The sequence below is a fragment of the Artibeus jamaicensis genome, unplaced genomic scaffold (genome assembly GCF_021234435.1).
Source record: "Artibeus jamaicensis isolate MK-2021 breed Jamaican fruit bat unplaced genomic scaffold, CSHL_Jam_final contig_786, whole genome shotgun sequence".
NCBI lineage: Eukaryota > Metazoa > Chordata > Mammalia > Chiroptera > Phyllostomidae > Artibeus > Artibeus jamaicensis.
Genome location: NW_026521971.1, coordinates 3,650,540 through 3,664,658, shown reverse-complemented (window position 1 = coordinate 3,664,658; position 14,119 = coordinate 3,650,540). Strand labels below are relative to the sequence as shown.

The following is a 14,119-nucleotide window of genomic DNA, read 5'->3' as shown; positions in this document are numbered from 1 at the left end:
ATGAGGACAGCAATATGTGCTCATGTTATAGGGCCAACAGGGTCACTAAAGGAGAAGATGAACGTAACAGCTCAACACAGCGAGTTCTCAGGAAGTGAGTTCCTGTCACAGCTCCAACTCCAGCGGCCAGGGCTCCGGCTCCAGGGGAGGGCCTAGTGGCGCTGAGGACGGAGGCTGGGTGGGAGGGGGGAGGGCATGCGGCTCTCTCCGAGAGCACCCCGCCTGCCTGCAGCCGCTCCTCTCCTCTCAGGAGCAGGCTGGCCAGGCTGCCTGCTGCCTGCTCCGGCCAGCTCCCAGCAGCCGCACACAGGCGGGGAACACACCTAGCAGAGCCAGAGCAGTCTGAACATGTGCCCTCCTCCTGATGTCAACAGATAAAGCTGTCCGAAGCCAAGCTACTGGTATGGAAGCATCTGCAATCCATTGCCCAGGCTAGCGGATGTTTCCGGAACCACCTGACATTGACATCAAGGAGAGGGGACGGACTGCTAGGCCAGGCCTAATCAGGACTCACCGCTCTCTGCCCAGCTGGCGGCCAGGCCCTCCCCTCCATCACTCTGGGCCCTCCCTCGGCCCATGTTTTGTCACTCAGTCCTCAGCACCATGCCATCAGGCAGGTACCGTTCTTAGAAGGAAAACAGGCTCCAAGAGGGCAGACAGCACCTCAGTCTGCAGCGGCGAGGATGTGAAGCTGGCTAGGAGCCCGACTCTCACGTCTGGCCCTGCATGGGGGGTGTGGAGTATAAATTCCTGCTCCAAATCCCACATGTGCTCCCTCCCAGAAATCTGGGACTCCCTGATTCTCACAAGGCCTAAAACCAGCACTGGTAGGTGCTCAGGCCTCAGCAGCTACGGGAGGATGAGCCCTGCCCAGCACCCAATCCTAACGGAGAACCCGAGCATGGATTAGCCTGCTTTGCCTCCGTAATCCCAGACCCAGCCCAGGCCTGGCACCACGGGGGCCCTGGGTGTCTGCAAGCCAGTCACAGGCGTGGCTGCCAGGAAGCAACAGTGCCAATGTCACAGGAGATGATGGCTGTGATCTCTGCCCCAGGCCTAGTCCTATAGGCCTAAGCGAGAGCCACGAGGCTGCCAAGGACAGGAGTGGGCTGCCAATAACACAGGCTGCCCAGCCCTCGTGGGCTGGTGGGCAGGGGAGGCCAGGGCGGCAGTCCCCTCTGCCCCAAGACGTGACTTGGACAGTTTCCCAGGAAGCAGAGACAAGCACTTGGCTGAACTCTGCTGCTGGAGGCGAGGTCCATGGCCACGAGGCCACCTCCTGACGAGAGCACCAGGGGTCTCTCTCTGACCCACAAGCCCAGAGGGGACCTGACCTTGACCCAGCCCTAACCCAGCCCCAGCAGGGGGCCTCCTAGGAGGCTGGTCACAGGAGCCACTTCCTGAGCACCTGCTGTGTGCACACCACTCCCTCCCACTAAGAACTCCTTAAAAAGGTTTAAGAAGTCAAGAGCATGGCTTATCCCTGTCTTAAGGACTCACTAAAAGTCTGAAGACTTCCCCGATTAAGATGGGCTTGTGGGACCCAGTCTGGATCTACATCAGGCTAATCCATGGCCAGTTTTCACTGAACACTCACAGGCCAGACCCCGTGCCAAGTGCCTTTCGCACACCATTTCCCTAGGTCACGTGGACCACTGCAGAAGGGAGGTGTCGTTGTCCTCATTCCCACTTCACAGACAAGGCGACTAAGGCCCAGGGAGATTACACTTCTGGTCCAAGGTCACAATGAATGTGAGTAGCCATTGGAATCCAGGCTGCCTGGTCCATCGCTGCGCCCGAACCCAAGGGCTTAGCTTCAAAGGCAAACTGCCCGTATTTCTGGAACATCTCAATGGTTTATGGGCCAAAACATCTAACAAAAGAAGGCTAGGCTAGAGAGGAATCCCAGGACTGGAAGGTCCTCTGCTATGTACTCCCCGTACCCCCTGGCCTGGGTCCCTGGCCTGGGCTGCCCAGCTCACCTCACCACGGGCTCTGGGATGGCCTCTGCCCCGGCGGGCACCTGCACACCTTTCTCCCACTCCTGTCGCCATGGGTCGGCCAGGATGTAGTAGTCATCCGGGCTGAGCTGGTGTGAATCTGGGATCTTCATGGCTGTGATCAAGTCCGTCCGGAAAACCTGTCGGGAGCAAGGGCAGGGAGGGTGGCTTCAGACCGCCTCCGGGGGCAGGGATCTGCTCCACAGCCTGGGGGAGGGCACGGCAGGCACAACTGGGGTGGGCTTTCCGCCCCTCAAAGTCAGATGCCCACGAAACCCAGTAAGCACAATAACGCATCTTCTCTGAACCCTACACAGGGCTTTCTGTACATAGCTGATGTTCAGTAAATGTGCTGAATGGAATTCACATGTGCTCTGACTTGTTACAGGCCGAAGTGATGGACGGGAGTGGACCTCGGAGGGAAGAGGAAAGGCTGGGAAAGGCACAAAAGAAACAAGTCAGCCGGCAGGAAGGCCTCTGTGAAGGCAGCACCACCACCACGTGACTGTTCAGGCAATTTCCCTCGAAGGCCTACAATGTGTTTGGCAGTGCAACACCGTGCTGCAGGCCCAGTGGTGATGTCAAGAGTGTGGGGCCCCCACCCCAGGTGCACAAACTTCAGGACCTTGACAAACCATGGAGGTGGGTGGGGCTTGGGGCAGCCCGGAGGAAGGCTTCCCACAGGTCATGGTCTCTGAGGTCTCTCGAGGGCCAGCGCCAGGACACCGGGTCCCCTGCTCAGCAGGGGTCCCACCACTCCACCCTCTGTGTGTGATGGGTAGGAGGAAGGTGGGGTGGAATTCTTTCTCAATCAAGCCCATCCAAGTTCCCCCAGAGCTGAGCCAGGGAGTAGGTGCACCCCGAGCTTTGGTGCTGTTCTCGTCACTCAGGAGACTGCTCTTCTCAATGTTCTGTCTGTTGCCCTCCCAGGGTCCCCCCAGAACAACCTCCAAGCCCAGCCCGTGCCAACATCAGTGCATCAGGCCACTCTTGTGCCCTGTTGCCTGACCCCGCTGTGGCTTCCAGGAACGGCCGCTGTGAGACTTGGTGGCAGCCACATGCCTTGCTTAAGTACCAATGTCCCCAGTGATCCTCCGTGAGAATCACAAGTTAAAGATGAGGTGGCATCACTGAAACCGAAGAAATCAGTTCAAGGAGTGCTCTAGACCCGGACCAAACTCCAAACCCACCCCTCCCTGGAAAAGCCAGCATCTGCTGGCTCACGACTAACTCGTTCACGGTCACCTCTGCCTGATGGGGGCTCAGCATGCTGTCTGTGCCTGTCTTGTTCGAATCTCGCGCCAGAACAGCAAGAAAACAACTGAAATGGCTGCACCGAGGGGGTTCGGGGCAGCATCTTGCAGAAATCTAATTTACAGCCACACCTAGCTAGAGAGGGCCCTGGCTTGGAAAAGGTCAAGTTTCTTGAAGACTCTATTTGCCAATATAATTTAATCGTTAAGACAAATACCCTAACATTTAATTAGGGTGCCAGTGTGAAAAAATTAAAATGAGATTACAATTAAATGCTAATTAAACAGAAGATGGAATGTGGTGATTTTACAGCCCCAATAATTTGCATATCTTATTAGCAAGCAGTGAGCTGCAGACACAAGAACATGAACTCGGGCGCTCGGTGCTTTTCTGGGGGCCTTTCCCAGCTGAGGCCAAGGCCAAGCCCAGCACGCGATCGCGGCCCACAGGGGACTCATCACTGCCTCCAAGTTCTCCCAGCCCGGCCAGCCAAGGGGCACGCCCGTCAAAACCCTGGGGCTCCACCACCACAGGGAGCCGCCCATCCTGTCAGCTTATCTCCCCACCCCAGGAATCAAACTTCAAGAGCCTAGTGTCACTCTGTGCCCTTCCAGGGAGGCATGAGTGAGTGTGAAACCTCTCACTGTTCCCTCACCCTGGGCTGCAGCTTAAACGCCACCTCCTCCAGGATTCCTTCCCTGATCCCCTGACCCAGGGAGCACCGAATGCCCAGGGTGCCACTTCTCAGCCCATCACCCAACCTCACCTCTGGGCGCTCTCAATTCTAATGATTGACTGGTGTCTTCGCAGTGCTTGTGTCACACCCCCTCCTTGCCACACCTGTCCTGTTCTCTGCTGCATTCTCAGTGGACAAAGACTGGCACATAGTAGGTGCTCAGTAAGCAGTGGCTGAGCGAACGAGTGAAAGGGCTTCTCTGATGAACTTGAGGTCCCCAGCCGGCTCTTGGGAGTGCTTTCTGAATGCCCATCAACAGGGTGAGATGCCTCATAGATACACCCAAAGCTGAAATCCTCAAGCACATGGACCCGAACCAAGCAACATGCAGCGACTGGTGTGCAGGGTTCAAAGCCTAAGGACCAGGGTGCTGTTCATGCAGGAGCTGAAGACCAGCACGCCAACCACACCTGCTGGGAGAAGTGACCCTGACCTAGGGACAGGCTTGGCACAGAGGACTCAGAGCAGGAAGGGTCCCTGGGCTTGGCTTGGCCAGGGGCATCCAGGAGCGAGAGAAACACGGTCTCCAGATAGTTCCAAGTTTTGTCCTGGATCGCTGAGGGAACAGGTGGCAGATGGGACACCAGTGCCCTTTCTGGTGAGGACTCACAGAAGCACAGTAGGGCGGCACTATTGCATGGTGCCAGGCAACACTTAAAGGATGCTGCATGCCCAGTACCAGCTGCTCTTGGGTTAATTTATTATTAGTCTCTACACTAGCTCTAAGGTAGGAGCTGCCATCATCCCCATGTTACCATTGAAAACCTTGGTACTCAGTTGGGTTAAATAACCTACACAAGGTCCCACATGTTGGAAGTGGCTAAGGAACCCAGGCTGCGACCACCCCATAGCCCCTTTGCCCCTTTTGGCCACAAGGCTCACTGTCACTTCTGTCAATTCCCTCAAGTGAACCCGAAGTCAAATCAGGTGGCTTCTGGGAGGGCTGCATTATGCAAATCAGACAGAGGCTTTGCAAGTTGCAACTGCCCTCAAGCAGAGCTGCAGGGGAGCTGCAGGGCATACCTCACTAGCCCCAAGCCCTCTCCACTGAGGTACTCAGAGCACTTCGCTCTGCCGGCACAGGGGAGGGGCCTGCTGGGACACTGCCCCTTGCCAAAGAGGGGCGGCCTGCCTCAGCCTCAAGGTCTCAGTCCAGCCCACATCTGCTCTGGGAAGACTTCCCCAGTGCCAGGCTGGGTTCCGGGTTTCCTTGGAACTGCAACAGCCCCAGTGTGGAATCTCGTGGTTTCTCGCCACGTCTCCCCAGGAGAAGGCCATCTGAGTGAGGTCTGGCCCGGCAGCAGGCCAAGTGTAGCCGTGTGCACAGGGCCTGGCAGGTGCTAGGTGCCGACACAGGCTGAAGGACCCAGAGGTCTCCCAGGGATCTCTGCCGCCTTCCTGGGTTGCAGCAGGGCTACCACCAGCACGCGACCTTTCATAGGAGCCTCTGTCCATCCACGTCAAACCTGCCCACATATGGCAACTCACTGTCACCCAGATAGACGCCTCTGAGTTGCCAGAGGTTAGGCCCGGAAAAAAGCCTCGATTATTCTCTTAACATGTCTCTAAATGATTTACAGAAACTAAATAAAGAATAAAATGGACGCCGATGAACTGGAGGCCTCGCTGTGGCAAGAAAGTTAGAAGTTGGAAAACAGGCAATTTTCTAAGAATGTGAGTGTTTACTATTTTTCTCTTTTTGGCAGAAATGGACAAATTGTCGTTAAAGGCCTGTTGCCTAGCAACCAAGTTCTGCTGAGCTGCTTAGGAGATGTTAATTGTAGCTTCTTCAAACGGTGGGAAGAGTGTTCAAAGGTCTGAAATTCTAATGTGATAACCCATCTGAGTGCTGGAGGTGCTGGCGCAGCTCTGGAGGGAGCAGCAGACCCTGCTCTGCCTGAAGTGAGGACACGGTTCACAGCCTGGCCCTTCGCAGCTGCCAGAGTCTATCCAGCTTTCGGCCCTCATTTCTGCAGGGAGGACCCAAAGCAGACTCTGCCCGAAAATACCAGTGGAGTCTGACCTGACCTCCAAAAGCAGATAAAGACAATGATAACGGGCAGCGTTCACCGTGCCATGCAGTGAGCTCTCAAATACAACCACAAGACTAGTGGATATTATTTGAATACTTCATCCCAGGACCTTGGACTCTGCTTCCTTTTCTTCAGGGTGAATTACTGTATCACAGTATTCAGACCAAGAGGAAGTCCGTTACTTACAGAAAGGCCCTAGCACCTGCCACAATCACTAAATGTGATTGCTTGTGTCAGTATTTGTTTGATGTCCATCTGCTCTGATGACCAAGTTGGGTGAGGCAGAGCCTCTACCTGTACCAGGTTGATCAGGGCGCCCTCAGTAGCAGGGGGCCGGCATGCTGCAGAGGTTCAAGAAATGCCTGAGGCACAAGTGAGCGAATTGATGGATGAACTCGGATCCACCTGAAGTGTGACTACACTCGGAAACTCCCTGTCCTGACTGGCAGATGAGCTGGCCCGGAAGATTCTTTAGTGGGCTTCAGGAACCGGTCCCGGGCACTGTCCCAAAACCAAGGGAAACGGAGCCCCAGTGCAGAGCCGGGAGTGGCACCCTTCCCCTGCCCCCTGCAGCCCTGAGGATGTCTGAGGGTCTGCCCTGAAAAGTCGAGCGCAATTCCTACTGGATATCTCATTCTGATCCATTTTTTCCTGAGTACCTCGTCTCACCAGAAACAATGGGTAGTGGCAAAGAACGGCCGCCCTGTGGTGACAGAGCAAGCCCTACACCCGGAGCCTTGCTCGGTGACCTCACCTAATTCACAGCGCCCCTCCCACAGACATGTGCACTGAGACTCACCAAGGGAAGTTAACGCTGGTTCCAGGTTTATACTGTGCTTTAGACACCGCGATGCTACCTGCAAACCCGCCAGGTATTCACTCTTTAAAAAAATCTCTTTCCTGGGCTGGAGCCTGATAATGAGTATCTCAGCCAAGAGCAAAGTTAAGATACTAAAAAATTAGGCATAAAACACCAGCAAAATAAAGGCTCAGTCTCATCCAAGCTACCACATTTGGTCACACGCTAAAAACACACAGACACAAATACACGTCCTCTCTCTCTCTCAACATCTCTTTCTCTCCCACAAGGATAACAGCACTTCCTGCTCTTAAAAGAGAATTTATTACACACATTTCTTTTGCGAGACAAGTCCCAGAGGCTAGAAGGCCTTTCCAGCTGGCGGGAGCAGCGCTGTTTCCGACTACATGAGACCCAGAGGGAGGCAGCGGGGGCTCGGCGATGGGGCCCTCCCCTCACGGGCGCCCGCTCCAGGGCAACACGGGCTGCGGCTGCAAACAGGGCTCGAAACCACGCAGGCAGCCCAGACCCTCCCTGGGGATTCTCCTGTTTTCTCTCCCAAGTGGGTGGGCACCTGGCGTATCAGCACAACATACACCATCATTGTGTTAACATGAAATAGTTTACACCCGACATCTGGACACCAACTCGGCTCCTTCAGGAAGGCATCTTAACTGATCCCGTGGTCTTGTGCCCCAACACCATCAAGCCACCCCTGCTTTCCCCCAAGCCAGGAGGGTCTCATTTTAAAAGCAAAGGGTCAAGCCAATGACCTGCATTCTCACCCTTCACTGGCTGAACTTTCCCCAACACTGGGGGTCTTGGGGACATCCCAGTGCGGGCAGAGGCTGTCCATAAGGATCACCTCTTTCTCCCAGGCTCGACCCCCAGGGGCAGAGGCTGAGCACTGGTGAACCTGCAAAGAGGTCCCGTTCCCTCATTCAGAGATGTACTAGTTTGTCACCAGGGACTACAGAGGGGCTGCTTAAGATATTTCTCTAAGGAGGACATACAGAGGGCCAGCAGACATACGAAAAGATGTTCAACCTCACTAATCATCAGAAAAATGCAAATGAAAACCACAGTGAGATACCATCTCACACCTGTCAGAATGGCTGTCATCAATAAATCAACAAAAAACAAGTGCTGGTGAGGATGTGGAGAAATGGAACCTTTCTGTAATGCTGGTGGGACTGCAGACTGGTGCAGCCACTGTGGAAAGCAGTATGGAGATATCTCAAAAAATTAAAAATGGATCTGCCTTTTGATCTAGCGATTCTACTTTCAGGAATATATCTGAAGGAACCCAAAACACTTTTTGAGAGAACATAAGCATTCCTATGTTCATTGCAGCATTATTTACCATTACCAAGACATGGAAACAGCCCACGTGTCCGTCAATAGATGAATGGATAAAACCACCGCGGGTCATTTACACAATAGAATACTACTCAGCTGTAAAAAAAGAAAACTTTACCCTTCGGGACAGCATGGGTGGACCTGGAGAACATTATGCTGGGTGAAATAAGCCAGTTAGAGAAAAACAAATACCATATGATTTCACTCATATGTGGAATCTAATGAACAAACTCAACTAACAAGGAAAACAGAGACAGATTCATAGATGGAGAGCAGATGATGCTAGTGGGGTGGGAAGGAGGTCAGGCGGCGGAGGGATTGAGCAACAAGGAAAACGGGCTCATGCACACAGACAACAGTACGGTGATTGCAAGGGGGGTACAAGGGGGTTAAATGGTAATGGGAAAATATAATAAAAAATAAGATAAACTAAAAAAAAAAAACAACACAGGAGCTGAGAGCTGGATCCCAGCTCCCACCCACCTTGCTCTGGGACCACCCAGGTCTCTGTCCCAGGGAGACCAGAGTCACCTCCGCTCACTCCTGGATCACCCCCACCCACAGCTTCACAGGCTCCAGGAAAGGACCATCACCTCTACAGACTGGGAAGTCCATGCAGGCTGTAGGGCAGTACTCTACTGATGACAATGCTGAGGCTCAGAAAGAAACAGTCGTTCGCCCAAGGTCACGGAGTTCCTCAGTGGCCGGGCTGGCTGCACCCCTCGTAACGGGCACTTTCCTGTGTGGGCACCTGCATCCTGCTGCAGCCCGAGAATGAGCTCCCCGGGGATGGGGCCTGCGCCTCAGCCCCTAGCGCCAGGCAGGGTCTATCAGATGCTTCTGCGTGTGAGCTGAGTTTAAGCAGCACCCTGAAGATCCATGGGCCTGCCCATTAAATGAGTTCTGCGCATCTGACTTTCTGAAAGCACAGCTTGCTACTTCAAGCAGCCTCCCTGGAGGAAACCTCCACCGAGTGGCTGGCCCCACAGGCCGCTCTGCTCTGGCCCGAGAAAGACAGCCTCACAGCAGCTTCCAGGTCTCTCTCTTTTTTAAAAAAGATTTTATTTATTTACTTTGAGGGGGGGGAGTAGGAGGGAGAAAGAGAAGGAGAGAAACATCAATGTGTGGTTGGCGCTTATGCACCCCACACTGAGGACCTGGCCTGCAACCCAGGCACGTGCCCTGACCAGGAATCAAACCAGGGACTCTCTGGTTTGCAGGTTGGTGCTCAATCCACTGAGCCACAGCAGCCAGGGCTGCAGGTCTCTTCCTGAACTGCCCTGCCAGGCAGAGGGCTTGGCAGCAACCTGTCAGTCCCCTAGCCTCCAGGAGGGTGGGGGTGAGCTGGGGCACTGCCCCCACCCACACTCTCTGCCTTTGTTTAGGTCAATGCATCAGGACTAGAAAGCGCCCCCCCCGCCCCCGCTCCCTGCAACCTCAGGATCTTCCAGGAAGTTCCAACCAGGCTGCAACTCCTGTCTTAGCAAATTGAGGAGAAAGGTCCATGACAGTAGTTCTTAATCCTGGTCTCTAGGGGGAAGGCTTTTAAAAAGCACAGGTACCTGGGCCCCAGACCGTTTAAGTCAGAATCCCTGAGGGTGGTCTGTGAGCTCCATCAGATTCAGACAGATGCGACCTACAAAGTGTTAAGCACCTACAACCAAACGGTGATGCCATTTGGTGAGACACGTCAAGTCAGAAACTCAAGGCCTCCGCACGATTTCTACACTGATGCCTCTCAGGGCCAGGCTAATAATCCCACTTCCTCCTTCCGGTCTAGCCTGGCCGACTTAATTCCCGAGCCACGGAGCTCAGCCTTGTTGGGATGCTGCTGGCGAGCAAAGCAGAGGAAAGCAGCTACCTGTGTCCTCGGGGGTCGGCCTCAGGCTTGGTGGACTTCCATCAGAAACCCTGGCCCAGGTTCCCAGGCCCCCAGGGCCCATCCCAACAGCCCCTGGGACCTGAGGCCTGCACCCACCTTTCACTCTGGCTGAGAAAAGCCACCCACTGGGTAAGGGTGGATGAGATTCTGGACCTCAAGGCCTCAGCCCTGTCCAGGGTCCTGACTCCTGATCTGAGCGCTTTGTCCCGCCCGGGGTCCCCTCACTTTGGTGTGGAGGGTGTCTCTTGATCTGCACCCTCAGTGTGCACTGGGAAGGGAGGGCCTTGGTAGGTCACCACAGGGACAGCCCCTCAGGTGTCAAGGAAACCCAACCCCAGCCCTCTTCATAGCTGCTGACTTCACTACCGGGCCGGTGGTGCTGCTATGCTAAGTACTGCCAGTCCCCAACACCCCACTCTGTCACCGTCCCCATTCAGAGGTGAGGAGAGGAAGTGAACCAACCGTGTGGCTACCAGGGAGGGGTTCCTGAGCCACCCGCATCACTCTGCAAACATTCTGGCTGGGAACTTGGGCCAGAATGAGCGCAGACCCTGTGACCAGCCTGACAGCCACCCCATCCACAGGCCTCTTACTCTCCCGGGGAACGGGGCCCTCAGCCCCCAGGCCCAGAAGACTGGAAAGGTCCTCCTCTCCACACCAGACACAGAAAAAGAAGGTTAGAGCCCAGCAAGATTTAGTGCGAACGTTCTCTGCCGCCAAATCCTCCCTTTCATCTCCGCCTTCTCATGAGCCAAATAATTTGGAACCTTTCATTGACGGCTTCCTCTCCGCCCCAAGATAGCTTGGAATTTATGGTGGCGATGGCTCAGCCTCCTCACTTAGGGGACAAGGGAAACCTCAAAGGCTGCTCTCCAACCTCTGGGGGAGGGAAGCTTGTCCCCGGCCATCATTCAAGGCGGGCAGGACTTCCTCAGCCCTCCCGGAGCCCAGGACCCGAGGGTGGGGCCTCCTGCGCTCCAAGGCAGGGCCACGTGCAGCCAGTCCCCAGAAAGGGCCGGCACCACCATCCTCACCACGGCCTGGATCTATTTTTAGGTGGAGAAAGGTTCAAAGGCTCTGAGCTGGAAAACCCGAGAGGCAGGGGGAATTTTCAGCCCCATGCAAATCACTCTTTCTCCTCGACCTGCATTGACACCTGTTTCCTCCCAGCCACCAGCCTGTCCTGGGTGTCGGTGGCAGCCCAGCCCCTCGGGATCTCTGCCAGGACCGCCGGCCCCTCCTCCTGCTGGTGTTGGAGGGAGGACGGAGCTCCTCAGAACTTCTCCGCCTTTCTCCAACCTGAACAGCCATGGAAAGCAGCAGGCAGGTTCTTCTCCTCCAAAAAGGGCATGACAATCACGGCCTCCCAGGACCGCTAGGGCGCACAAAGGTAGCTATTGTTTCACTATTTCAACCACAACAATAGGGGAGCCCCTGCAGGTCTCCAGCTGGGGGACAGGAGGAAGAGGTGGGCAGTGGAGCTGAGGAGGGGTCCTCCCAGGGGCTAGTCCATGAAGATACTAAGCCTCAAGAACAGAATCCTTCTCCCAGCTTCCGATCCAGTCCAGACTGCATTCCTGGAGGTTACCTCGTTCCATCTCCACCCCTCCTCCACCGGCCAAGAGGTGACAACAGGTTGGGGGATGGGTGTGGGAGGCATCAGGTCTCAAAGGCTCCTCACTCCCCACAAAGGGCGAGTCCCAGGGTCTGCCAACTCCAGGAGGCCCCGGGAGTTCCTTTTCAAATGCAAGTTTCTGCGGAAGACCCCCCAGAGGCTGGCTAATGACGCTTCTCACCCAGACCACTCCTAGGCCATACCGCTCCTGGGGCCGAGGGAGGGCGGGGAGAGAAGGGCTCAGGCTCAGAACACAGACATCGCCCCCCACCCCCACCCGACCCCAAGCCAAGGACCTTCTCACTCTAGGCACTGTTGGCCCCCCAAACTTCAGGTCTTGGCTCTGTAACTTTGGGAACCTCAGTTACCCTATTATAACAGGACTGAGAACTCTGTGCCGGCATCTTTAAGGATTAAAAAACTAAAGCCTCCAGCCCAATGCCGGTCTACCCTGTATGTAGGCTGTAGCCAATGCTTCTCTTAAAGGCTCAATTCAAAACCCCCACCTTCTCAGAGACTTAGTGCTCCCACGGCCTCTTCTGTGCCCAGAGAAACACACTGAAGACCTAGAAGAGAACGATGAGGTCCCAGGTGGAATTCTAGGACCCCACCCCCACCCCTCTGGCAGCTCCCGAAGCCACTCTACCTGCCACAGGTCAAAGCAAGGAAGGCTTAAAATGCAAAGTCATGTGAACTGGGCCTAATAAGGAGCAGATAACTGGGTGATTCTGAGGATCCATCCTGCCCCCCTTAGCCAGCAATCCTGTCGCCCTTGCTCAGCCTCCAAGGTGTCCTGACTCCTACTGCTTCTTACTCCACAGCTCCAGCTGGGCTCTAAGCCACCATCATCCAACTTCTGGTCAAATGCAACAGAATCCTTTCTGCTGCCACTGGTGTCCCCAGCAAACCATTGTCCTGACAGCCAGTGGGACCTTCCTTTCATTAAAACACTGGACTATGTCGCTGCCCTGCTGATGATCCTGGAAAGGCTTTGTCTCTTGCTCAGATCAATAAAAACATCTTTACAACTTACAAGACACCACACTGCCCCCATTCATTGCCCTCAGCCACACTGGCCCGGCCCGGCCACAGCTGTGCCCTCTGCCAGGAGTGCTTCCCCGACTCGCCCGCGGAGCTCGCTCCCCCGGGTCTCTGCTCCTTGGCCTCCCCGTCCCTGCTTCACCTTTCTCTAGAATACTGGTCACTACCCACCTCCGAGGGCTTCTTCTCGTTCTGCCGGGACCAGCCCGGCTTGGTGCTGCTGGGCAGTTTGGAGCATCTTGAGGCAGATGTAGTGTGACCTGCAGAGATAAAAAAACAGCCCATTAGGGGCCCCGGGAAGGCCACAAACACCAGCCACCCACCCCCAAGGCCAAGAAGCCTGTCCTTGAAGATGCAGGAGGTGGCATCGCTGTGAGTGCCTGGTGGCCTGTCCCCACTCAGGGCCTCTCCAATGACCCACGAGGACGTAACCTCCCCTACACTCACCAACCAGAAGGGGCTAGGGAAATAAAAGACAGTGACTGGCACTCAATGTTAGCTTCTCGTGTAACCCACGACAAGTCCCTTGGCCCCTCAGGTCCCTAGCCTCCTCCTGAGTGTAATGCCCAGAGGGCAGACAGAGGCAGGGCAGAGCCGCAGACCCACAGACCCACAGACCAGGCCTGAGCCCTGGCTCAGCCACCTACTAGTTTGCCCCCCTGGGCAAACAACAGCTTCTCTGGGCCTCAGGGTGCTCTTCTATAAAATGGGGGGCAGGAGACTGACCGCCTGCCTTCGAAGGGTGGTCGTGAGAATTAGAGGCTATCACGCCTGCCGTCTCAGCACACGGTGCTGTATCAGCTAATGTCACGGAGACCTGAGGCCCCTGATGAACGACAGGGCTATGGCCTCCATCCTGCGGGTCAAAGGGGCAGCAGCCACGGGTGGGCACAGTGGCGGAGGGCTGCTGAGAAAAGAATGTGCATCAGCCTGGATCCAATGCGGCTATCGCGGCCCAGAGGCCCACCTCCTGCAGGTGCGCGGCCCTCGAGGGCTCCTCTGCAGGCAGTGAAGTCGAGAGGATGCTGTTCTTCTTGGCTCTGCTGAGCCAGGCCACGGGCAGTGTGGTCACCGCCGCAGAGAGCAGGATGCTGCGGTCTCTTGCCACAGGGAGGAAGGGCTGGCCAGGTTTGACACCAGAGCCAAGCTGAGCCGACAGACCCCAGAGAACAGTGAATGAGACCTGGGCAGGGGGCAGGAACTGGGACCACACCTGCCAAACTAGTGCACCTGCCTCAGGCCCTCGGGGGGAAGATGTGGATCTTGGGAGCTCTACGGGTCCTCAGCCGTCTCCTTAATCCCGGGTGCTCATTATCTCTGTGAACCAACAGGTCTGGGGCAGTGGGGCTCCAGGCCCCGCCTCCCTGGCCACGCAGCCTCTTCCTCAGCCTGGGCTTCCT

General features: G+C 55.7%; 1 protein-coding gene across 12 annotated transcripts in view; it reads right to left on the bottom strand.

The window, feature by feature from the left end:
• The window catches only part of JADE2 (jade family PHD finger 2), a 49,091-nt gene that overhangs the window by 24,045 nt on the left and 10,927 nt on the right, over positions 1–14,119 (bottom strand). For 8 of the 12 annotated variants that reach the window (XM_037150843.2, XM_037150846.2, XM_037150849.2 and 5 more), the window contains 3 exons: positions 13,687–13,866; positions 12,891–12,979; positions 1,983–2,140 (listed from right to left, as the gene is read on the bottom strand). In XM_037150843.2, the coding sequence (XP_037006738.2) occupies positions 1,983–2,140; positions 12,891–12,979; positions 13,687–13,866 (427 nt within the window). The remainder of the gene's footprint in view (positions 1–1,982; positions 2,141–12,890; positions 12,980–13,686; positions 13,867–14,119) is intronic. The other 4 variants (XM_037150853.2, XM_037150851.2, XM_037150852.2 and 1 more) reach the window with 1 other exon arrangement.